The sequence below is a fragment of the Melanotaenia boesemani genome, chromosome 16 (assembly GCF_017639745.1).
Source record: "Melanotaenia boesemani isolate fMelBoe1 chromosome 16, fMelBoe1.pri, whole genome shotgun sequence".
In the NCBI taxonomy this organism is placed as follows: Eukaryota; Metazoa; Chordata; class Actinopteri; order Atheriniformes; family Melanotaeniidae; genus Melanotaenia; species Melanotaenia boesemani.
This window is the reverse complement of record NC_055697.1, coordinates 3,620,233-3,644,496: the sequence shown is the minus strand read 5'-3', so window position 1 is coordinate 3,644,496 and position 24,264 is coordinate 3,620,233. Positions and strand designations below refer to the sequence as shown.

At 42.4% G+C, this 24,264-nt stretch overlaps 1 protein-coding gene across 2 annotated transcripts; it reads left to right on the top strand.

The window, feature by feature from the left end:
* The first annotated feature begins 50 nt into the window (after positions 1 to 50).
* Positions 51 to 23,381, top strand: nvl (nuclear VCP like). Of its 2 annotated transcripts, none has more exons than XM_042010142.1 (24): positions 51 to 288; positions 5,141 to 5,220; positions 6,601 to 6,671; positions 6,953 to 7,005; positions 7,243 to 7,330; positions 10,076 to 10,136; positions 10,453 to 10,650; positions 10,969 to 11,071; positions 11,447 to 11,523; positions 11,606 to 11,740; positions 11,824 to 11,925; positions 14,536 to 14,653; positions 14,872 to 15,016; positions 15,088 to 15,331; positions 15,504 to 15,725; positions 16,220 to 16,324; positions 16,548 to 16,610; positions 16,760 to 16,879; positions 20,513 to 20,612; positions 20,724 to 20,830; positions 22,719 to 22,795; positions 22,896 to 22,972; positions 23,059 to 23,156; positions 23,274 to 23,381. In XM_042010142.1, the coding sequence occupies exons 2-24, from the start codon at positions 5,164 to 5,166 to the stop codon at positions 23,316 to 23,318; spliced, it is 2,466 nt and encodes an 821-aa protein (XP_041866076.1). In that variant the 5' UTR covers positions 51 to 288; positions 5,141 to 5,163; the 3' UTR covers positions 23,319 to 23,381. The 2 variants fall into 2 exon arrangements, with proteins under 2 accessions (XP_041866076.1, XP_041866075.1); XM_042010141.1 differs by having other exon boundaries at positions 10,966 to 11,071.
* The last annotated feature ends 883 nt before the right edge of the window (positions 23,382 to 24,264 follow it).

The following is a 24,264-nucleotide window of genomic DNA, read 5'->3' as shown; positions in this document are numbered from 1 at the left end:
AAAGATTGTTTAGTTTTTTAAATTATCACCCGGATCTTATTCACTTCCATTTCCGGGTAGACTTTCAAACCGAGGTCAGATTGGATCAGCCGGTGTGAAGTGGGAGGTGCGCTTCATTGTGATTGGTGAGGAGGATTCTAATCAAAAGTGGGATTGGTCGTTAGCTCGACAGTAGGCGGAGTCTTTGAGATTCGCCCTGCCGTGGAAGTTGAACAGTGTCGATCTCGTGCTGAGTCCGTCCACCGACTCCAGAAGGTTTAACGTGCACGTGGAAATGTTTTAGTTCAGGTAAGACCCGGAACTCGGTGTTGTTGTCTGTCCTGTTCAGTGGAGTGATTGGATTACGTTATTCTTCCAAACATTGTGCTGGTTGTTCTCCAACAGCTTCATTTCTCCTTTTCTGATAACATAAATGCGGAGTTTGTGTCTTCCCGACTCATTTTAACATCTTAATTAGCAGGGAGACAACGTTTCTGACACCTTCTAGTGTCACCTTCAGGGAGACACACGACTGACCGCCTTCCAGTACCGGGTCATTTTTTTTCATTTATTTATTTTTTTTTTTTTTTTTTTTTCAGGTTTTTATTGTTCCAGTCACAAAGTTATTTCTTTACAAGTTCAACAAAAATTCCATCGGTCACATAATTTCAAAAACAAAGATAAAGGGATTTCTTGGCTAACTTTACATAATCAGGACTACCCAAAAACCTCGCTGAATTTTCTTAAAACTAAGATAGATAATGAAAAATTAAATATTTAGGTAAAGGCAATAGATAAAAAACAAGGAGACCTGTGCTTAACTTTGTAAACCAGAGCAAAAAAATAATTAAAATGTTATAAGATATATACAAAAAGAAAAGAAAACAGGCCACACATTTGAAAGAAAAATGGGCAAAGAGGACATTAATCAAGGCTTTTGAGGAGGTTCCGCATATTTACAATAATTCAAACTCTATCGGTAGCTTCCATTTTGAATACCTTTCCTTTTTTGATGTACACATTTTATCCCTGGTCGTATATTCTTTAACCATATAAATTGTAGATTTTACCACCGACTCTTCAGGAATTCTAAATTTCTTAAAAACCCAAATGTTTCTTGCCTTCCATAAACCATCCTTTACACAGTTTACCACAACCCACCAACGGTAAATATTAACTGTACATCTTCCATTCAGTTCACCATACAAGATTTTTTCATAAGACAGTTGAGTGTTATACATTTCTTGTAACCAAGTTGACATGAGGACCCATACTCTCTTTGCAAAGGGGCATGACCAAATGACGTGACAAACTGATTCGTCGTCTCCACAAAGGGGTCTAGGACACTGGGCACTACGTGTCAGATCTCTACTTTTTAAGAAGGCTCGGGTTGGTAGACATTGGTGGACCATATACCAGGCCAGATCTTTATGCATATTGTTTAGCAGCTTACAATTTACATTAATCCATGTTAACTCACACTTTTCTTTAATATATTTCCCCACTTCTGTTAAATTTTGTGTACAGTATAGTTTTCCTTCCACTTTTTGTCTTGTGATTTGTCCTGACGGAATCTCCGTCAGGTTATGTTGTAAACTCTTCTGTACCGTCTTATAAATATTAGGGCAATCTTCTGCGTAAGGAGTGTTTAAACTCACCCTTTTTCCCCATTTAAGCATGATTTGTCGTCCTATCCAAAACCTTGCAAAAAAGGTCCATGCCGTCGTATTTTCTTTTTCCAGGCAAGCTTTAAGGATCGGGGTTATGAACATGGCCTTCAATTTAGAACCAATTTCTGGGGCCGCTCTTCCCCCCTTTTCTAATGGTCTATACATGATTTCTCTTTTCAGTTTTTCATGTTGGCTACTCCATATAAAACGAAATATTATTTTCCTCAGTGTGGCTATTGTCAAAAATGGTGGAGGAAAGGTAGCTGCTAGATGGGCCAATGATGCCACGACTTCTGTTTTAATTATCAAGATTTTGCCCAACAGTGATAGTTCCCTTTCCCTCCATCGATATAATTTCCCTTGTATTTTTGGGAGTTTAGAGTTCCAGTTTTTTGCTTCCATATCTTTTCCTATGTATATTCCCAATATTTTTATAAAGTCTGTTTTTTCTACTATGTCCCTTGTTTCTTTAGTTTCCTTCCAATTCAAGTACAGTATTTCACTCTTTTGTTCATTTACTTTCATACTAGATGCTTTGGTAAATTTTTTACAGACCCTCAACGTCTCCTGTATAGAGATGTTGTCCGACAATAAGAGTGTTAGGTCATCCATATAAACACTTAGTTTTACCTCTGTTCCTCTACTACCTGGGAGAGTAAGTCCTCTTATCCTGTCATTCTGTCTTAAAGCACAGACCAGAGGTTCAATGGCTAAAACAAATAGGATCGGGGAAAGAGGGCATCCCTGCCGTACTCCGGATTTTATATCCAGCGGTGCTGAAAGGGAACCATTAATCAAGATTTTACTTTTACAACCTTCATACAGAAGGTATAGCCATTTTTTAATTCCTTTACTACAAAACACTTTTTCTAATGTCGCTTTTATATATTTGTGGCTAATACGGTCAAAGGCTTTTTCGAGATCCAGACTAAGAAAGCCAAGCGGTAATTTCCTGTCTTGGCCGTACAAGAAAGAATCTCTAACGAGGGCGAGACTATCTGTTATTTTGCGCCCTGGGACAGAACACGTTTGTTCCACACCTACTATCTTATAGATCACGTCTTGCAGCCTGAAAAATAGAGATTTTGCCAGGATTTTTATGTCAACTCCTAATAAAGTTAAAGGTCTCCAGTTTTTTAAGTTACTCTTTTCTCCTTTTTTATATAATAAAGATATCACGCCGGTGCGCATAGTTAAGGGCAGGAGGCCTCTAGACCGAGATTCTTTATATACCTGTAGTAAAATTTCTTTTAATTGGTCCCAAAAGGTAAGATAGAACTCTTTCGGGAGCCCATCTAATCCTGGTGTTTTATTGTCACTCATGCTTCGTATTGCTTGGGTGAGATCTGCCGTATCCAATTCTTGCTCTAATAACTCTTTATCATCCTCTTCTAGTTTAGCTGTTACTTTTGAAAGAAAGGAGTCTATCTCACTATCTTCTACATCTTTATCTTCATATAATTTTGAGTAAAAGGAGTGAGCCTCCAAAAGGATCTCCTGTTGGTCTGTAATCTCTTTTCCTTCTGAATCATTTATTTTCATAATTATGTTTTTTGCACGGTGTACCTTTTTGAAAAAGTAACTGGTACATTTTTCATTTTCTTCTATACGTTTCTCCTTGCTTCTTACTAAGATACCCTTGCTGTCTTCGTTAAGTGTCCCCATCATTTCCGCCTTTAATTTTGTTATGTCCTCTGCAACAGGAAATCCAAGTTGCAGGAGGTTATAATATCTTTGTAATTTAGCTTGTTTTCTCGAGTACCGTTCCCTCTTATACTCCGCCAGTTTCATTCCTTCTCTTTTAAAAAACCGTTGCGTTCTAAGTTTCAGGTCTTCCCACCATTCACATACAGAGTCATACAAAAATTGTAATGACAGCCATTGTTCTAACTTGGCTTTGTATTTTTGAACCACATGAGCATTTTTTAGAAAACTGGTATTCAGTTTCCACGGCCCCGATTTTATCTCATAACCATCTGACAATATAAACCTACCTGTCAACTTATTATGATCAGAGTAAGGTACTGGTGCATTTTCGACTGTAATTGGTGTAATGCCATTAGACACTAATAAGAAGTCTATCCGCGATAAGGAAGTTCCATTAGTCCATGTATAGCCTGGGTTATTTGGATACAGATATTTAAAGGAGTCCTTTAATTTACTGTTTTCTATCATTTTTTTCAATTCATAAGAACTTGCATCTAGTCGTGAAGTTGAAGACCTTGTGGACATTCTGTCTGATTTTTCTAGTACACAATTAAAGTCGCCTGCAATAATAGTTCCTCTTCCACAGCACATATAAGGCTGAAGTACCGGGACCCAGTACCGGGTCATCCTCTTCATCAGGTCCACCTTCTAGTACCGGGTCGGACCTTTTTAATCCTGGTGTGATAGATGAAGCAGGTGGTGGAAACCTTCCTCAGAGGTTTTCTCCATATTGACATGACAGCATCACACAGTTGCTGCAGGTTTGTCGGCTGCATCCATGATGAGAATCTCCCGTTCCACCACATCCCAAAGCTGCTCTACTGGACTGAGATCTGGTGGCTGTGGAGGCTGTTGGAGTCCAGTGAACTCATCGTCATGTTCTAGAAAGCAGGTGGAGATGATCTGAGCTTTGTGACATGGAGCATTATCCTGCTGGAAGTAGCATCAGAAGATGCTCCACTGTGGTCATAAAGGGATGGACATGGTCAGCAACAATACTCAGGTAGGCTGTGCTGGTTAAACCAGGCCACGTTGGTACTAAGGGGCCCAAAGTGAGCCAAGAAAATCTCCCCCCACCATTACACCAGCAGCAGCCTGAAGCGTTGATCCAAGGCAGGATGGATCCATGTTTTCATGATGTTTCCAGCAGATTCTGAGTCTAGCATCTGAATGTGGAGCTGAAATGGAGACTCATCAGACCAGCAACATTTCTCCATCTTCTATTGTCCAGTGTTGGTGAGTGTGTGTGAATTGAAGCCTCAGTTTCCTGTTCTTAGCTGGCAGGAGGCACCCGGTGTGTCTTCTGCTGCATCCTGGTCCAGACAACTGCTGCTCTGGATATTTTCTCTTCTTCAGACCATTCTCTGGAAACCCTGGAGATGGTTGTGGGTGGAAATCCCAGGAAATACTCAGACCAACAACCATGACACTTTCAAAGTCTCTTAAATCTTCTTTCTTCCACATTCTGAAGCTCAGATTGAACTTCAGCAGGTCGTCTTCACCACGTCCACATGACTACATGCTGCCATGTGATTGGCTGGTTGGATATCTGTGCTAACAGGAAGTTGAACAGGTGGTGGTGACTAGTATTCAGCCAGTAACAAGGATGTTGAGACAGTCCATGGGGCAGCCCTTTCATGCGTGGCTCAACTTTTAATGAGTCTGTTGTTTTACAGCAGGTTGGCATCAGGGGAGGGGTCCGACCGACTGTCTGAAATGAAGATAAGATCAAACCTTTACTTTTCTTTTGTTTCATCTTGTTCTTCATCATTGTCCTTTTCCAGGTTCAAAGCAGATCTGAAAGGACATGAAGAACCGAGGAGGTGTCTGGATGGACGGCCGGCTTAAACAACGAGTGGAACAGGTGGAGATATTTTTATTCCTCTGAGGCTTTCTTAAGTTTATTATAACAAGGTTGGAACGAACTGAGACCAGAGGAGGGTTTGATTAGCTGTGTGACATAACAGAGGACATGTTGATGGAGAGGGACTACAGGGACGAGACATGCTAGGACAAGGACTGAGAGCATGGATAATTAACGGGAATTCTGCTTTTCCAGTAAAATCTAGAATTAGGGCTGGGCGATATGGCCTATAACTGATCACATTTCATGTTCAGAAAAATTCAAAGTGCTTTACATAAATCATTAAAAGCATTACAGATGGTGCAAAGAAAGCAATAAAAAGTAGAAAAAGGCAGCAACAAATAACAAAAATCACAATAAAATCATAAATTACATTGAAATGATTAAATGACTTAGTCCATTTGATGGCTCGACAGCTTGTACAGAAGCTCCAATAGAGTCAATAAATTCCTCATTCCCAGAATGCCTTGCAGCGTTTCAGTCCTCTGCTGTTATCCTCAAAGAAAGTTGCTCACTGATGCTGCTGGGTTAGGAGACATAAATCACTGGAACCATAATTTCTGATAGATTTAGTTGACTATCATCGGAGAATTAGTGGGATAAGAAGTGAGCAGGAGTCCCTGTTCTTACATTTCTTGCCGGTGAAGATAAGAAAAAAGAAGAAAATGCAGCAGAAGGGAGAGCAAAGCGGGAAGCGTCTGCACGGCAGCCAAGCAGGAGGAAATGTCTCCTCCTGGAAGGAGGGGCCGTCCCTACGACGCCGAATTGCAGTGAAACCTCAAAAGTATTTTAGCAATCGACCCTTTCATACCCATGAAGCCAGGGATTAGCATGTCTGAAACAGGTACCAAGGTGAATCGGTCTGAAGCCTCTACTGTCTGTGGTCCTGTGAGGACAGCGTAGCCGCACCACTAGAGGAGATGACGTCAGTGTGATGAACGCGCCAAACACAACAACAACAATGGCGTTCGTGACCATCTGTGTTGTGGTGCTGACAGTCCTGGTTTGTGTACAGCTTTAGCACCAAATGCTCTGCTGTTACCACACAGTGCTGCGCTGCTGTACCATCACCAGCAGGAGCAAGCAGATACGTCATTATCTGCACGTTCCTGGAAATATGGAAAAGTTTTAGTTTGGATGTTGAACCTGTTAGTTTGACCTGGTAAACCCGTCTCACTGTTTCCTCTCTAGTCCATAAATGTCTTTTTCCAATAGTCTACCTCCTATCTGCATGCCCTAGTCCGGGTCCTGATCCTGGTCCTGGTCCAGGTCCTGGTCCATCGCCATCACATTCCTGTATTTATGTGCTTGTATAATTTTTAGAGTGAGATGCTGGTTCTGGGTGTTTCCGGATTAAATGGGGTTTTGGTTGTGTTCCAGTATCTGACCTCCAGCAGCAGTGACTACGTTGACCTATCGGCAGTGGCCCTGGATCTTCAGAAAAAATACAGGTAGTAATTTGTAGTAATCTGATTACTCTGTTTAATTCACTGCTGTAGATGACTAAATTAAATCCATCAAAACTATTTCGCGTTAAAAGTTATTCAGGTTAAATGAACTTTTCTAAGCACAGTGATTCCAGTGCTGGAACCAGTAGCTGAGAACTGGTTTTTCACAGAGGTGTGTGTGCCTCTTCACGTCATGGTTAGATGTAAACACTGTTGGTAGTTTATCTCTAACTGGTAAGAAGCGTTTGTTTAACTGTGTTGACGAGGATTTGATCCGTCTCTAGGCTGGACTATGGCAGAAGGAACAAGACTGCTTTCAGAATCCAAGTTGAAAAAGGTAAAAGATCTGAAAATCCTTCTGTGGTCGTATGATATGCATTTATGTTCCAAACAGAAAAAGCATGAGGAAGAATGTTATTTTAATAAAATAATCCCAGACTGTATGAAGATGAGTTTTCCATCACCCCAGAATGAATTCCACTTTACTAAAACATCCATTATAGCTTTCTGGAGTCTGCGGTTCATGTGGAAAATATTCTGTGTGAAGATGTGATGGTTGTTTTTCTGTCTGAAGTGTACGAAGCTATCAAGGAGGAATCTGGCCTGAATGACCTGGAGAGCAAACACTTAGCTAAGAGGGCAAAGAGTGGCCATGATGGAGGGTAAGTGTTTGACCTCAAGATCCTAAGCCCCAAACCATTTGGACCATCATGAATTTCCCTGCAAAGGGATTAATAAAGTATTTTTCATTCATTCATTCATTCATTCATTCATTTCATTTCATTCATTCATTCATTTCAAACCCACCTTCACACAGGACGTCCACTTCATGTCCTCTAAGTAGTCCGAGGCCATGTTTGGATTGTGAACCATCAGTTTTTAAGCCAGGAGCTAGCAGAGCATGCTAATTTCAGCTCCAATGGCACCAATTTTTTACAGGTTAATATTATTATTTCTGAACAAATTACTCTCCTTAAATATCTGGTCTCTCTTTCTATCTGAAATGTGGTAAGTTATGAGTAAAATATGTTGGGGAATCAGATATTAGAAGCTTAAGTTGTTTAGTGGTTTTCTGCTGAGTCATTCAGACACATCTTAACATGCTTTCAACCAAACACCGAACACTGTCATCCATTAGATTGATTTTGAATTTATCAGCATCTAGGAGGAAGTCTGAAGGGGAGCTAAGCTAATGGCTACTGCTCTGCTATGCTAAGTAGCTGTTAGCTTAGCTTGCTGTCATAGGTCCTCCAAACTGAGTGTGTTCAGACTGCCACCTGCTACAAGAAGACGTTGACTGGGTTTAATCTACACTAAATGGGTTTAATCTGGATTTAATCTACGCTGACTGGGTTTAATCTGGATTGAATCTATGCTGGCTGGGCTTAATCTACACTAAATGGGTTTAATCTGGATTTAATCTACACTGGCTGGGTTTAATCTGGATTTAATATACGCTGGTTGGGTTTAATCTACACTAAATGGGTCTAATCTGGATTTAATCTACGCTGACTGGGTTTAACCTGGACTGAATCTATGCTGGCTGGCTTTAATCTACACTAAATGGGTTTAATCTGGATTTAATATACGCTGGTTGGGTTTAATCTACACTAAATGGGTCTAATCTGGATTTAATCTACGCTGACTGGGTTTAACCTGGATTGAATCTATGCTGGCTGGCTTTAATCTACACTAAATGGGTTTAATCTACACTAATCAGGTTTAATCTGGATTTAATATAGGCTGGCTGGGTTTAATCTACACTAAATGGGTCTAATCTGGATTTAATCTATGTTGACTGGGTTTAATCTGGATTGAATCTATGCTGGCTGGCTTTAATCTACACTAAATGGGTTTAATCTACACTGGCTGGGTTTAAACTGGATTTAATAAATGCTGGCTGGGTTTAATCTGGTTTAATTTGTGCTTGCTGGGTTTAATCTACACTGGTTGGGTTTATTCAACACTAAATGGGTTTAATCTGGGTTTAATCTACTCTGACTGGGTTTAATCTACTCTGACTGGGTTTAATCTACTCTGACTGGGTTTAATCTACACTAAATGGGTTTAATCTACACTAATCAGGTTTAATCTCCACTGACTGGGTTTTATCTGAGTTTAATCTGCACTGGCTAGGTTTAGTCTACACAAAATGGGTTTAACCTGGGTTTAATCTACACAAAATGGGTTTAATCTGGGTTTAAGCTACACTGGCTGGATTTAATCTAGTTAAATTTGTGTTGACTGGGTTTAATCTAGATTTAATCTACAATGGCTGGGTTTAATCTACACAAAATGGGTTTAATCTGGGTTAAATCTACACTAACTGAGTTTAACTTGGGTGTGATTCATGCTGACTGGGTTTAATCTAGGTTTAACCCACGCTGATTGGGTTTAATCTGAGTTTAATCTTCACTAACTGGGTTTAATCCACACTGACTGGGTTTAATCTGGGTTTAATCTGCACTAACTGGGTTTAATCCACATTGACTGGGTTTAAACTACACTAACTGGGTTTAATCCACACTGACTGGGTTTAGTCATTGATTACTGTCTAGCGATGGATGTATAGCAGCTGTTTGCAAGACAACTTCTGAAACTTGAGAAAATCTTCATCTTTTTGTCTCAGCTGTCGTCTGTGGCTCTTTGAGTCTTGAACTAAAGAGGAATTCTTATGATGCTGTCGGCACTCAGACAAAAATACTGCAGTTGCTCACATGTTTTCATCACAAAGTTTCTGGAACAGATACTCCAGATTCGCAGAAAGCAGATCTGTAGTTTGGAAAAGATGATTTAGAGATGCACAGAGACAGAGACATTTTATCAAACCGAGTACAAGTACTTATGTTTGAGTATTTGCTAATAGTTCAGATGAGTACTAATAAATCCCATCACAGTGTACTGGTAGGAGTGTGGGCCAGATGGACGACTGAGTGGTTAATGGTGTGATAAATGGATCAGCCTGCAGCATCCTCTGCATGTAAGGCTAGAAAACTGTCTGAATCTTCAGACATAAGGAGGATAAAGTAGTTTCTGCTGGATTCGTCTCAACTTGGTGACGAAGTACCTACATGCCTGAAATCAGCTTCTCTAGCTGAGGTGATGCCACTTTCAGACTTTTACTAGGACATGAGTAATATTGTTGTTTATGCATTGATGTGTTAGCAGCGTGTTAATTCCACAGATTTATCTCTTTGCATTACCATGTTAACTTTGACAGCCCTAGTTTTTCACATTGGTATCAGGTTCTGTAGTATCGGAACACATTTTTGAATACTTTTGAGTATGAGTACAAGCACATAGTATCATGTGCTGTGTGTGTGTGCTATTTGTGTACTATGTGTGTGCTATTTGCATCCCTACTGTGAGTAAACAAGAGGTAGACTTTGATTCCCGTGTGTTTGCAGAGACGTCAGCAGCACGTCAGAGGACTCATCTGACAGCGATGACCATATTCTTCACAACACCGTAAGAAAACATCTGTAAAAGGTTTAATCTGACAGCATGCACAAACCATCGACTTCATAGTTTAAGCTGCACTAAAGCTGCAGTCTCCAAATGACTTAATGATTGATTTAACTATATTTGCTCTGCAGAGAATAAAGTGTGATGAATAGCTTCCTGATGCTTTCTCAACTTGATTTTAACTTGGATGAGAGGAGATACTCGTATGACCTGACTGTTTGAATTAATCTGGGTTTTATATGAATCTACTGACACTTGTGGACTCTGGTGGTTCAACATCAGCGAAATCTAAGATTTGGCTGCTTTTTGCTGTTTGCAGCCCAACAGCTCTGTAACGGCCCTGTACCGGAGGGGGAACACAGTTATCAGTCCTGCTCGCAGACCCGACCCCCCTCCAGAGTCAGGGACTCTGGTTTCCTCTGGAGGCTGGTTCATTGATAAAGGAAAAGGGCCCTCGAAGAGCAGCATCCTCATTGACCTGTGTGAAGAGGACACCTCTAATACAACAACAACAAAGGTAAATAATCATCACAGATGATGCAGAATAAAAGATAAATTCAGCTCATTTTGCTTTAGATGTGTTGTCACATAGAGTTTATCTTCTTTTATCTGTATTTCTTTCTGATTATTTAAATCTCTTCTCCATAAGGTCTAGTTTTTTCTGCCTCCTGTCTGAAATGAGTAAAGCAATCTTAGGAATGAGTAAAGTAGTCCTAGGAGAGCCTCCTGTACAGGGGGTGTGTTATGAAGAGGTTGAGTTATCCTTATTGTGACCGGCAGTGAGATGCAACACATCCAGCTGTGGTTGTGTTGTCTTTTTATCTCCTATCAGCAGATGGATGTGTCAATGCTGGAGCCTGAGAAGTCTCATAAAAAGACAAGAAAAAGGACGAAGGGTTCAGCTGAAGCTGCTGATGTTCGCAGCCTGAACAAGAGAGGTACCTCTGCTGATAACCAGTCCTTCCTCATGTACATAAACCCCACATAGCTTCAGAGGGGGAAGCTCGATTCCCCTGACTACCTGCCGAAGTGTCGGTGGGCAAGACACTGAACACCACGTTGCCTCCAGATGTGTGTGTCAGGTTATTAATGCGAGTCACAGGAGAAAGCACTTAGTATGTAACAGTAAGAGTTGTATGATTGTGACACGGTGTAAAAGTACTGTGAGTGGTCAACATGTGACTAGAAACATACTGTATGAGTACAGTCCATTTAATCCTCCTGATGTTTCTGTATTTAGGGATTAACTGCGTCTTTCTGAGCCTTCTGTGATGTCATTGTGCTGCATTTAAGGTCCTTTTTTCTTTTCTCAGTGAAGGGGAAGTCCCCGGAGCTGCAGTATCCCATGGTGAAGTTTGAAGACGTGGGAGGAAACGAGGAGACGTTAACGGTCAGTGTCTCCGTCTTTCTATGAGGTGGGTTAATGTCATCGGAGGAGGAAAAGACAACGTTCAGAGTTCTCCTTTCTGCAGGAGGTGTGCAAGCTTCTGATCCACATGCGGCACCCCGAGGTGTACCAGCATCTGGGAATGGTTCCTCCGAGGGGCTTCCTCCTCCACGGACCTCCTGGCTGTGGAAAGACCCTGCTGGCCCAGGCGGTGGCGGGGGTAACAAGTGATTCATGCTGTGGAGTCTTTTGGTTTCTTGGAAAGAAAAAGCCTCTGATAGTTTTGTCTGTTTATTGTTTCAGGAACTGGAGCTACCCATGCTGAAGGTGTCGGCCCCGGAGCTGGTGTCCGGCGTGTCGGGAGAGTCTGAACAGAAGCTCCGGGAGCTGTTTGATCTGGCTGTGGTCAGTAGAAAGAAAGAAAGAAAGAAAGACAGAATGAGAGACAAAGACAGAGTAGAACAGGCAGGATGAAGACGATGCTCTATGAGAGCTTCACATCATCTGAACATCTTTCTGATGTGAAACATCAGTGTTTGAGTCAAACAGCTACTTTCTGTTTTAAAGGAGAAATGATTTACGTCTTTCTGCTGTACGAGATATCCTCCCCTCTTATCTTTTTAGGGAAATCCTCACTGCGTCTTGGATTTTCTGTAGATTAAAGGCCTCATGCCAAACACATTGTTGTGCAGCAGCCTGTTATCAAAAAGAAAAACTTAGTATGATTTTGTAAAAAGATTGTTTTTAATGAACTTCAGACCTTTTTTAGAAGCTCCTGGAAACAGAGTCCCAGATTTCATCTGATTTATAGCTCCACGCACTCCTCGAACAAACTCAAGCTCACTTGTCAAATGAAAAGTTGAGGCAAAAGGGTCTTCCCAAGACAGACGCAACTTCGATGATTCTCCCGTCGTCTTTGAAGACTTTTGAAGACCCCTCACCTCCTGAGTTGAAGACAAACATAAATAATGGAAGTACACAAGGAGCTGTGGGGGTCAGGAAGCTGTTCGTCAGAGGGAAAGCCGGGAGGCAGTCGGAGGGAAAGCCGGGAGGCCGTCGTAGGGAAAGCCGGGAGGCCATCGGAGGGAAAGCCGGGAGGCAGTCGGAGGGAAAGCCGGGAGGCCGTCGGAGGGAAAGCCGGGAGGCCGTCGGAGGGAAAGCCGGGAGGCAGTCAGAGGGAAAGCTGGGAGGGTAAAAATTTTCTTTTTCATGGTCATTTTAAACTTTTAATGATTTTTTTTTTTATTCAGGATCCTAAAAGCTGGAAGTGTATTATTGTATTGATTTAATCAATCAATCTTTATTATTTTTATCCAGTAGGGGGACAGTTTGGATTGGTCCCAAAATATATGGAACAGGGCAGATTCGTTGTTCCATTGTGTCCAGCTGTTTCCCTGTTCAGGGATACCAGTTTGGGCTTTTCTGGTTTGGGGAGATATAAAGAATCTAGTTGTATTCTTCCAGATGAATCATTCCAGACCAAAGAAATGATGTGTAAAGTGGGACATTTCTACAAAATCCAATATTACCTTTCACACCACATGTTAGATACTAAAGCTATTTGCAAAAATTAGTAAAGAGGCACATTTGATATTGTTTTTGGAAAATAAATCAGGATTAACAGAGAACCAGATGTTTATTAATCAGAAGCTCGACCAGTTAAACTGTCATTGTGAAACAAACTTCCATGTTTTAAAATCCATTCAGGCTTCTGATGCGCTCTCATAGGTTACCGGGCTGGTGTCGAAGTTTCGCAGGGTAGCGTTTGGTGGTGGAGTTCAAAGAACACTCTCCAATCCTCGAAGTTAATCTCTTTCTTATTCCACGGTGAGCGTAGAACCAGCTCCTTAGTGGTGTGTTCCAGGAAGCATACTATAATGGGTCTTGGATTAGAGTCCTGGGGACGTTTCTTACCCGCTAATCGGTGGCAACGGTGAATTCTCAGAGTAGCGTCGGGAAGGAAGAATGCCCCCCTAATAAATTGTTCCACAAAAACCTGTACGTTGGGCCCTTCTGCCTCCTCGTGGACGTCATGAATCCTGAAGTTTCTTCTTGAATGTGCATCCAAATCCGTAACCTTATCTTGGTTATCCTTATCCAGCGTATGGGAGAGCCATTCATTTGTCTTCAAGCATTTCTCCTCTGTTCCGTCTCCTCCACAAACCCAGCTCACTGAGGTCTTTGCAGTGACATTTAATTTTTTATTAAAGTTATCTTTCAGGTCGTTCAGGTCTTTCTTAAGCTTCTCTGTGTTGTTGTTTTTTCATCTCTGAATGCACCGCTTTGATTTCCGCATTGATGTTCCATTGTTTTTTCAATCTGCATGCTAGCAGCTTGGCTAGTGTCTTCCTCTTTGCTAGGTTATTTATCCGTGGTCTTTGGGTTTTCTTTTGTCTTTCCTCCTTTTTTCTTCTCATCTCCTTTCATACTATTTCAAACTACGTTATAAGAGTCTTGAGTCAGTTATACATGTCGGGGAATGTTAGCAACCAGAGAGCCAGAAAATTCGGCGGCTGTCTTCTTCTTCGCCATTTCAGAAGTCCTGAAGGAAGTTTCTACCTGACAGTATGCCTGCGTTAGAGTTCCAAAGTGGGCTGGGTTTTTTCATTTAGGCAGAAATTCATTCATTTTTAACGGGAAAAAATCTTTTTTTGTTAGTTTTGTAAAAACTATACAACAAAAGTCATGGCACTTTTCCCGATTGAGACAGACATTTTTATTTAACTTTTGTTCTGTCACTCAATGCTGCAGGACAAATTAGATGCTGAAATCGTGACGGCTCCTGAAGAATTAGCAGAATATAAGCTCATCAATAGTAAGATGTGGCTTAATGCTCACAGCATTGGCCCCAAAACAAGTTCTGCAGAACATCCATACAGGAAGCTGAGAGGAAAGAAACTAGCAGACAGGTAGAAACAGCGGAGGACAAGTGAACATAAATCAGTTACGGTAAAAGTTCAAGAGAAGCTCGATCAGATGTTTCTGACCTCCAACCATCACTGATTGTTCCTGCAGAGCTCCACCCCTTGTATCCTGTTCATAGATGAGATTGACGCCATCACCCCGAAACGAGAGGTGGCCTCTAAAGACATGGAGAGGAGGATCGTAGCTCAACTGTTAACCTGCATGGACGGTAGGACACACACATGATCAGACACACAAACTGACGTTGGATGTAGCGCAGGTGGAGGTGAGCTGCATCCAGCCAGCTGGGAATGAGGAGAAAAGCCAGACTACAGCATGTTCCAAGCAGCAGGGCTCGACCTTACCAAATGTCTGTGCAGATAAAAACCGGTTGTCATGACAACAAGACGTGAAACCCACCCTTACAGATGTTTGTGCTTCTTTCAGACCTCAACAGTCTGGCAGTGACGGCTCAGGTTCTGGTCATTGGGGCCACCAACAGGCCAGACTCCCTGGACCCTGCCCTCCGTCGAGCTGGACGCTTCGACAGGGAGATCTGTCTGGGGATCCCAGATGAGCCCGCCCGTCTCCGGTAACTGGTTCTTCGGACTGAATCTCTCGCCAGCATGATCAGTCTCACATGGATGCTCCGTCTTTTGTCAGGATCTTGAAGACATTGTGTCGGAAGCTGACGCTGCCGGAGGACTTTGACTACCAGCAGTTGGCCCGGCTCACCCCCGGCTACGTCGGAGCCGACCTCATGGCTCTGTGCCGCGAAGCTGCCATGTGTGCTGTAAACAGGGTTCTGATGAAGATTCGGGCAGCTCCACCGATCCAGCCGCAGAGCTCTGCTGAAGAGGAGTCAGGAGGCAGAGGCCCGGCTGAGGCCGGTCAGAACCAGCTGCAGGTACCGAGCTCCGTGTCTATTGGCTTCTTGCTGGAAATGCAAAATTAAAAATGTCTTCTGCACGCAAGTTTTTGTAGAATTAAAAAGCAGAAGTAAAGATGTTTGCATCCTGTGAAGGATGAGTGGATGCATTCTGTTGATCCCTCTCTGGTGCATTTTCTGCCGTGTCCAGCAGGGGGAGCTGTGGCACCTGTTGAGTCTCCTGAAGAACACAGAGACGTTGTCAGAGGAAGAGCTGGCAGGCCTGTCCATCCTAATGTCAGACTTCCAGGGAGCTCTGGGCAGCGTCCAGCCATCGGCGAAGAGGGAGGGCTTCGCCACTGTGCCAGATGTGACCTGGGAGAATGTCGGAGCTCTGCAGGACATCAGAGAGGAGCTCACCATGGCCATACTGGTAAACACCACACATCCCCTGAGATCCCGCTGGATGTCTTTATTCTCTATGCACAGCTGCAGACAGATTGTAAGTTTAGTCCCTGCAATGTTAAAAACAGCAGAATAATGATGTAATGAATTAACAAGATAACAACTACAACCCCAGGTCCATGGAAGTTGTGAGGCTGTATAAAATGTAAATAAAATCAGAATATAATGATTTATGAATCTGATGAAGTCATATTTTTTCCCAGTAGAAGATAATGTCAGATGGTGAAACTGAGACATTTCACCATGTGATGAAAAAATTAAAAGCTGATGGCGAATCTGATGGCAGCAACACGTCTGATCTGACATGTTGATCTTCTACCGGGGATAAAATATGACCTAATGAGGTTTATAAATCTCATAAAAGAGAGAATTTGGTCTTCTTTGGAGATTGTGGTCTGACCCTGATGTGGTCGGCTGGAGGTCCAGAGTGATGCAGCTGTGTTTTCTTTGTGTCCCCTTTAGGCTCCAGTCCGGTCTCCTGAGCAGTTCAGAGCTCTGGGTCTCAGTGCTCCATCTGGAGTTCTGCTGGCTGGACCTCCAGGATGTGGAAAAACCCTGCTGGCCAAGGTGTCAGTCACACAGCATCACATGTGATCCTCAGCTTGGAGTTCATCATGAAGCCTCCCAAACATTCATACAGAATGAGTCGCTAGTTCTGTTCCTGCTAGATGAGATCTGTCTCTGACCCAGTGCTGAGGGTGGAGCAGGAGTGCAACCTTGTGGCTGTCTTTAGACTGAAGCTGCTCATTGTTGCTGTCTCAGTGCATGTTCTTGTGCTCTCTCTTGACAGGCGGTGGCCAACGAGTCGGGCCTCAACTTCATCTCTGTGAAGGGTCCAGAGCTGCTCAACATGGTGAGTCTGAGCTGGACCAGCATCCATCCTGCTTCTGTTTCACTGTTTCTGTACCTGGTGACTGGACTCCGCTGCCTGATGGAGAAGCTGGTATTGCAGGATGAGGTCTGCTGGAGCTCCAGCTGATGGAGGTGTGTCTGTGATTGCAGTACGTGGGAGAAAGCGAGCGGGCCGTGCGACAGGTCTTCCAGAGAGGACGCAACTCGGCTCCTTGTGTGATCTTCTTTGATGAGATTGATGCTCTGTGTCCACGCCGTTCAGGCCACGAGGTGAGGAAGATGAGGATGATGAGTCTTCTGACTGAGCGACATGACACTCAGCTGTAATTAACCCTCAAAACTCCAGCAGATTTTACAGAGATCTATCTCCTCTTTCATCAGTCTATTAGGAACGGTAGTAGGGCTGTGCATCTTCACTGGTCTCACGATTCGATTCAACGATGCATCATGATGTGTTGCATCCTCAATTTTCTTCATCAATGAATACAAGCAGTCAGATAATTATTATCTCTAAATATAACAGAGTTTGTGTTTATTGCTGCGTTCACTTCAGCTAGACGACTAACTACTAGCTTGCCAACTGTATTTTCTATAGACGTTAGCCTTAAGCTAAGTTATTGGTTTTTAATGTTATGTGATTTCCCTGAGATAAAAAAATATATATTTACAGAGCAGCAGATCACGCCACAGACACAGCAGCAGCAAAATATTTACATTACTCATAATCCAGTAAGTTGTTGCATAGATACAGAATCGTCCGCATCGCAGTGCATCGTAGAAATGATTAAACTCAACACCCCTAAACAGTAGTGTGTAGCTCTGTGGGGTAAACTGTGATGGATAGCTACCCTTTATGTGATCTACGGAGGTTTTCCAGGCATTTCTATCCCGTCCAGCAGGTTTACAATCCAGACACTAAATGTAGTTCTTATTCAGAGAATCTGGTAAATCCACAATGATCCATGATAACATCATTATTTGTCACATTTCATCATAAAAACATCACCATCACTACTATGTTGCTAAGAGACCTCTATTTAGACCTGGACATGATGATGAAGCCACTTCCTGTCAGACTTTCCACCAATCAGAGAGCTTAGATTGACGGTAACGTCCAATCAGGAGCAGCCAAAGATCAACCAGTGAGCAGAAAGTTCTGTGTGTGTGTGAAAAGAAGAAAAATAATGCTCCTCTATGGCTGGAATAAAGCCAAGAAGACGTTTCTGATGCACGGTGGCGCCACAAAGCAGCTGAGCTGGAGTTGGTTTAGTGAGGATAGCAGGTAAATAGTAGCAGGAATAACTGGAAATGAGGAAAAAGTGGAAACATGGAAACAGTTTCTGTTGTGTGTTTGTTTCAATGATAATATTTTTTCTCCTGAAAGCCAAAACTTGAGAGAACGATGAGATGAGAAAAGGTTTGGTCACTGTTGATCTGTGTGTTATTTCTACAAAGTTCTGTTAGTAATAAATTCTGCTTTCTTCTTCTGGTCGGCCTTTATGCTGCTTTATCTATTCATACATTCATTTTACATCATTTTAGCCTCATAATCTGACAGGTTTATACTGGGATTAAAAGCTGTTACAGACTGGTTTATACTGGGATTAAAAGCTGCTACAGACTGGTTTATACTGGGATTAAAAGCTGCTACAGACTGGTTTGTACTGGGGAAAAAAAGCTGCTACAGACTGGTTTATACTGGGATTAAAAGCTGCTACAGACTGGTTTATACTGGGATTAAAAGCTGTTACAGACTGGTTTATACTGGGATTAAAAGCTGCTACAGACTGGTTTATACTGGGATTAAAAGCTGCTACAGACTGGTTTGTACTGGGATTAAAAGCTGCTACAGACTGGTTTATACTGGGATTAAAAGCTGCTACAGACTGGTTTGTACTGGGATTAAAAGCTGCTACAGACTGGTTTATACTGGGATTAAAAACTGCTACAGACTGGTTTATACTGGGATTAAAAGCTGCTACAGACTGGTTTGTACTGGGATTAAAAGCTGCTACAGACTGGTTTATACTGGGATTAAAAACTGCTACAGACTGGTTTATACTGGGATTAAAAGCTGTTACAGACTGGTTTATACTGGGATTAAAAGCTGCTACAGACTGGTTTATACTGGGATTAAAAGCTGCTACAGACTGGTTTGTACTGGGAAAAAAAGCTGCTACAGACTGGTTTATACTGGGATTAAAAGCTGCTACAGACTGGTTTATACTGGGATTAAAAGCTGTTACAGACTGGTTTATACTGGGATTAAAAGCTGCTACAGACTGGTTTATACTGGGATTAAAAGCTGCTACAGACTGGTTTGTACTGGGATTAAAAGCTGCTACAGACTGGTTTATACTGGGATTAAAAGCTGCTACAGACTGGTTTGTACTGGGATTAAAAGCTGCTACAGACTGGTTTATACTGGGATTAAAAACTGCTACAGACTGGTTTATACTGGGATTAAAAGCTGCTACAGACTGGTTTGTACTGGGATTAAAAGCTGCTACAGACTGGTTTATACTGGGATTAAAAACTGCTACAGACTGGTTTATACTGGGATTAAAAGCTGTTACAGACTGGTTTATACTGGGATTAAAAGCTGCTACAGACTGGTTTATACTGGGATTAAAAGCTGCTACAGACTGGTTTGTACTGGGATTAAAAGCTGCTACAGACTGGTTTATACTGGGATTAAAAACTGCTACAGACTGGTTTATACTGGGATGTAAAGCTGCTACAGACTGGTTTATACTGGGATTAAAAGCTGCTACAGACTGGTTTGTAGTGGGATTAAAAGCTGCTACAGACTGGTTTATACTGGGATTAAAAGCTGCTACAGACTGGTTTATACTGGGATTAAAATCTGCTACAGACTGGTTTATACTGGGATTAAAAGCTGCTACAGACTGGTTTGTACTGGGATTAAAAACTGCTACAGACTGGTTTATACTGGGATTAAAAGCTGCTACAGACTGGTTTATACTGGGATTAAAAACTGCTACAGACTGGTTTATACTGGGATTAAAAGCTGCTACAGACTGGTTTATACTGGGATTAAAATCTGCTACAGACTGGTTTATACTGGGATTAAAAGCTGCTACAGACTGGTTTGTACTGGGATTAAAAACTGCTACAGACTGGTTTATACTGGGATTAAAAGCTGTTACAGACTGGTTTATACTGGGATTAAAAGCTGCTACAGACTGGTTTATACTGGGATTAAAAGCTGCTACAGACTGGTTTATACTGGGATTAAAAGCTGTTACAGACTGGTTTATACTGGGATTAAAAGCTGCTACAGACTGGTTTATACTGGGATTAAAAGCTGCTACAGACTGGTTTATACTGGGATTAAAAGCTGTTACAGACTGGTTTATACTGGGATTAAAAGCTGCTACAGACTGGTTTATACTGGGATTAAAAGCTGCTACAGACTGGTTTGTACTGGGATTAAAAGCTGTTACAGACTGGTTTATACTGGGATTAAAAACTGCTACAGACTGGTTTATACTGGGATGTAAAGCTGCTACAGACTGGTTTATACTGGGATTAAAAGCTGCTACAGACTGGTTTGTAGTGGGATTAAAATCTGCTACAGACTGGCTTATACTGGGATTAAAAATTGCTACAGACTGGTTTATACTGGGATTAAAAGCTGCTACAGACTGGTTTATACTGGGATTAAAAACTGCTACAGACTGGTTTATACTGGGATTAAAAGCTGCTACAGGCTGGTTTATACTGGGATTAAAAGCTGCTACAGACTGGTTTATACTGGGATTAAAATCTGCTACAGACTGGTTTATACTGGGATTAAAAACTGCTACAGACTGGTTTATACTGGGATTAAAAGCTGCTACAGACTGGTTTACTGTTTCAGCTTCTTGTGTATCTATTTAGTCAGGAGCCAGCGTTCGGGTCGTCAACCAGCTGCTAACAGAGATGGACGGCTTAGAGACGCGACGACAGGTCTTCATCATGGCTGCAACCAACAGACCAGGTAATGGTCCTGGTCTGGTTAGGCCTGTTCCAGTCAGGGTGTAGCACCTCCATGTTTCAAGTTGTAAGAATGATTTCTGATCTAAACGGTTATCTGTTGTTCCTCCTTCAGACATCATCGACCCGGCCATACTGAGACCAGGCCGTCTGGATAAAACCTTGTATGTGGGCCTGCCAGGTCCAGAAGACCGCCATGCCATCCTGCTCACCATCACTCAGGTAATCTGATTACCACAGAATCCTCAAGTATTGCCTGGTTTCTTAGTGTGAAAGGAACACCCCTTTCACACTAAGGGGTGTTCCTTTCCCTTTGACAAGTTCATGTTGTGTCACATGAACTTGTCAATTCAAAAAAACCAGCTAACTGGTGGAGGAAGCTAATGCTAAGCAAGGGTGCTGAATTGAATCATTTCTATGATGTATTGTGATGCGGATGTGGACAATTCTGCCTCGATGCAGCAACAAAATAATGGCTTGTAATGTAATGCAAACATTCAGCTTCCGCTGTGTGCGGCGTGTTGTAGCTGCTGTAAAAGCTCGGAAGATCAGAGGCTGAATCCGCTTTAAAACATTCATTTAGGAAAACTGTAAAACTAAGCAAACATACAGAAAATACTTCATAAAGGAGAACATGAAAAACATCTTCATAACTTCCATGTTCTGTCGGAACTGACTATGAAAAGACTGAAGAGACAAAACACACTGCTTCACTGCAAGAACGTTTGATAACTACGTCACATTATAGTGATATTTCTTTATTTTTTGGCAATCAGAAAACAAAAAAAATAACATCATCGTTTATGATTTTTGTCCATATCAGGACATTCAGACTGATTTCTGATATAATTATAAACAGGAAGTTCATAATTATCTGACTGCTTTCATTCATTAATGAGGGAAAGTAGCAATGTGCAGTGATAAAGAAAACTGAGGATGCAACACATAGTGACGCATCTCTGAATCAAATTGTTGACAAGATAATTGAATTGAATCAGTGAAGATGCACAGCCCTAAAGTTAAGTTGGTTATGTACTGAAGTCCAAATATATTTTCATTACTACACAAGTCGTCCTGCAGCTCTGCTAATTTTTCTTAATGTTTCCCACAGATCACTACCTTCCTGCCATTTTTAGATCTGGGTAAATCCACCAGTTCTCACTCTATGACACTCTCCGTGTCATCAACCCGACAGGCGGCATGACAGATTTTCAGCTCACAGATTCACATCCATTCGCAATACCTGAACTGAAAACACGTCAACTCTTCAGTTGACTTTAAATGTGGCCCTGCACCGTTTGTATTTAATGTGAACACAGCTTAAAGATCTCCTCTTTACAAGGGATGAAATTTCTCCCAAGGAATCTGTTGAGTTCCTGGTTCCTGTGGTTGAAGCAGAGGACAGGTATTTAACAGACCTGGTTGCTGGTCCCAGAGAAAAGAAGGTTCCTAGAGGAGGATCCTGGAGAAGGTCCCGGAGTAAAGAAGGTTCCTAGAGGAGGATCCTGGAGAAGGTTCCCAGAAGAAAAGAAGGTTCCTGGAGGAGGATCCTGGAGAAGGTCCCGGAGTAAAGAAGGTTCCTAGAGGAGGATCCTGAAGAAGGTTCCCAGAAGAAAAGAAGGTTCCTAGAGGAGGATCCTGGAGAAGGTTCCCAGCGAAAAGAAGGTTCCTAGATGAAGATCCTTAAGAAGGTTCCCAGAAGAAAAGAAGGTTCCTAGAGGAGGATCCTGGAGTGCTTCTGTCTCATCAGGATCAGATGTTTGAATTCAGGTTTTGGACGTGAAGACGTGAAGCTTCATGCCATCATTTCCTGTGAATTGCCTCAACTCAGAATGTTGGTTTCTGAAATCTGCACACAGAAGTATTCTTCCTTTTCTTCATCATTAGTTTTATTCTCCTCTGACAAGAAGACTTTTGTTTCTTCTTAGACCTTCACGTTTTATGAATAAGATCTTTGCGTGAGAGACCAGCAGAAGCCTCTTTTCTGGAACTATTGAACGCCCAGTAGACCCGGCCCACTGGGATGCCATGTTGGGTTTTGGTGTGTAAGAGCATCTCTGAACCGAGGGAAGTGTAGATATTCGAATCTGACCTCAGATCTGTGTTTCAGGGGGGAAGCAAACCTCAGCTGGAACAGGACGTCAGTCTCCAGCAGATCGCCTTCGATGAACGCTGTAGTTCCTTCTCGTAAGTAGCAGCTGGAAGCAGCAGCTGTTCTTTCTCCTGGTTTAAACTCCAGCAGCAGCCAGAACAATCTGAGAGCTTTTACTTTTGTTTGTGTTTGCAGTGGAGCCGACCTGACGGCGTTGGTGAGGGAAGCATCTGTTAATGCTCTGAAAGCCCACCTGAAGTCCCACCGTGAGGGTATGGGACAGAGCCGACACATGAACATCTGGTTCAGTCTGATCATCACTACGCTAACTGATGATGGCTCTCATTGTTCCTCTCAGGTCACCAACATCCATCTGGGTCCATTGCTGACATCAGGGTGAGCAAACACAACTTTGAGGACGCCTTCAGGACCATTCGTCCATCAGTCTCTAAAAAGGTGAGAAAGTCCCATCTTCTATCAGTGACTGAAGACCTCCAAGTCCGACCCCACCAAACCATGATTGAGTCACTGTGGAGGAAGTGCCTGATGTGACGGTTTCTGTTTGTTCTGCAGGACCAGATGATGTACGAGGAGCTCAGACTGTCCCTCAGCAGATGATGGAAGACCGTTTCATTTTAGTTCAGTCACATGGTTATGGTTTCTAATAAAAAGTGTATGACATAAACTCTAACAGCATTTTACTGGATCAGCAGACAGTCACACACACACACACACACACACACACACGTAGACTCCCAGAGACTCCCGTAGATGCCCAGAGACTCCCAGAGACTCCCGTAGACTCCCAGAGACTCAATTAGATGCCCAGAGACTCCTGTAGACGCCCAGAGACTCCCATAGACGCCTAGAGATACCCATAATTCAGCTCAATTCAGCTTTATTTGTATCACATTATTTCAGGGCTTTACAGACAAATCAATTCCAGCCAATTCATAATCAATAACAGCGTTGTTTAGGAAAACCAGCAGATTGCATCAAATCTTGACTTTGATCGAGTCCCCCATTCTGAGCTGCAAGAGGTGGAAAGGAAAAACATAATTTTAACAGATGGAAAAAACCTCAAACAGATCAGAACCAGAAGGGGAGGGCGGCCATCTGCCTGGACCAGTTGGGGTGTAGGGGACAGGAAAGAGAGACCAGCAGACCCTGCAGCTTATATCCAGGAAGACCTGCTGAGGAGACACATAAATGATGGCGATACTGTCACGTTGCTACATGGAGGATGAGGAGCAGAGAGATGAAGAGGAAGAGCCCAGTGCATCAAGGGGCATCCCTCTGCAGTCTAAGCCTAAGGCAGCAGCAGTAAGGGATGGCTATTACGTAGATGGAAGAAGGTTCTAGAAATCTGTTATCTATGCGAGCCAAAGGACAAAACTGGTCAAAAATAAATCCAAGGTTCCTCTTTGTAGTACTGTAAGCCAAATTAATGTAATCCAGATTAATTACATAGCTGGACAGTTCTCAGGTCCAAAGACAACAACCTCAGTCTGAGTTTATAAGGAGAAAATTCAGAGTCATTCAGGTCTTCATGTTTTTAAGACGT

Excerpts from the sequence above, each read along its gene's own strand:
- nvl (XM_042010141.1), top strand. The coding sequence starts at position 5,164 with ATGAAGAACCGAGGAGGTGTCTGGATGGACGGCCGGCTTAAACAACGA. Across the intron at positions 16,611-16,759 it reads GTCCAGAGCTGCTCAACATG|TACGTGGGAGAAAGCGAGCG; the intron begins GTGAGTCTGAGC and ends CTGTGATTGCAG. Across the intron at positions 16,880-20,512 it reads CACGCCGTTCAGGCCACGAG|TCAGGAGCCAGCGTTCGGGT; the intron begins GTGAGGAAGATG and ends GTATCTATTTAG.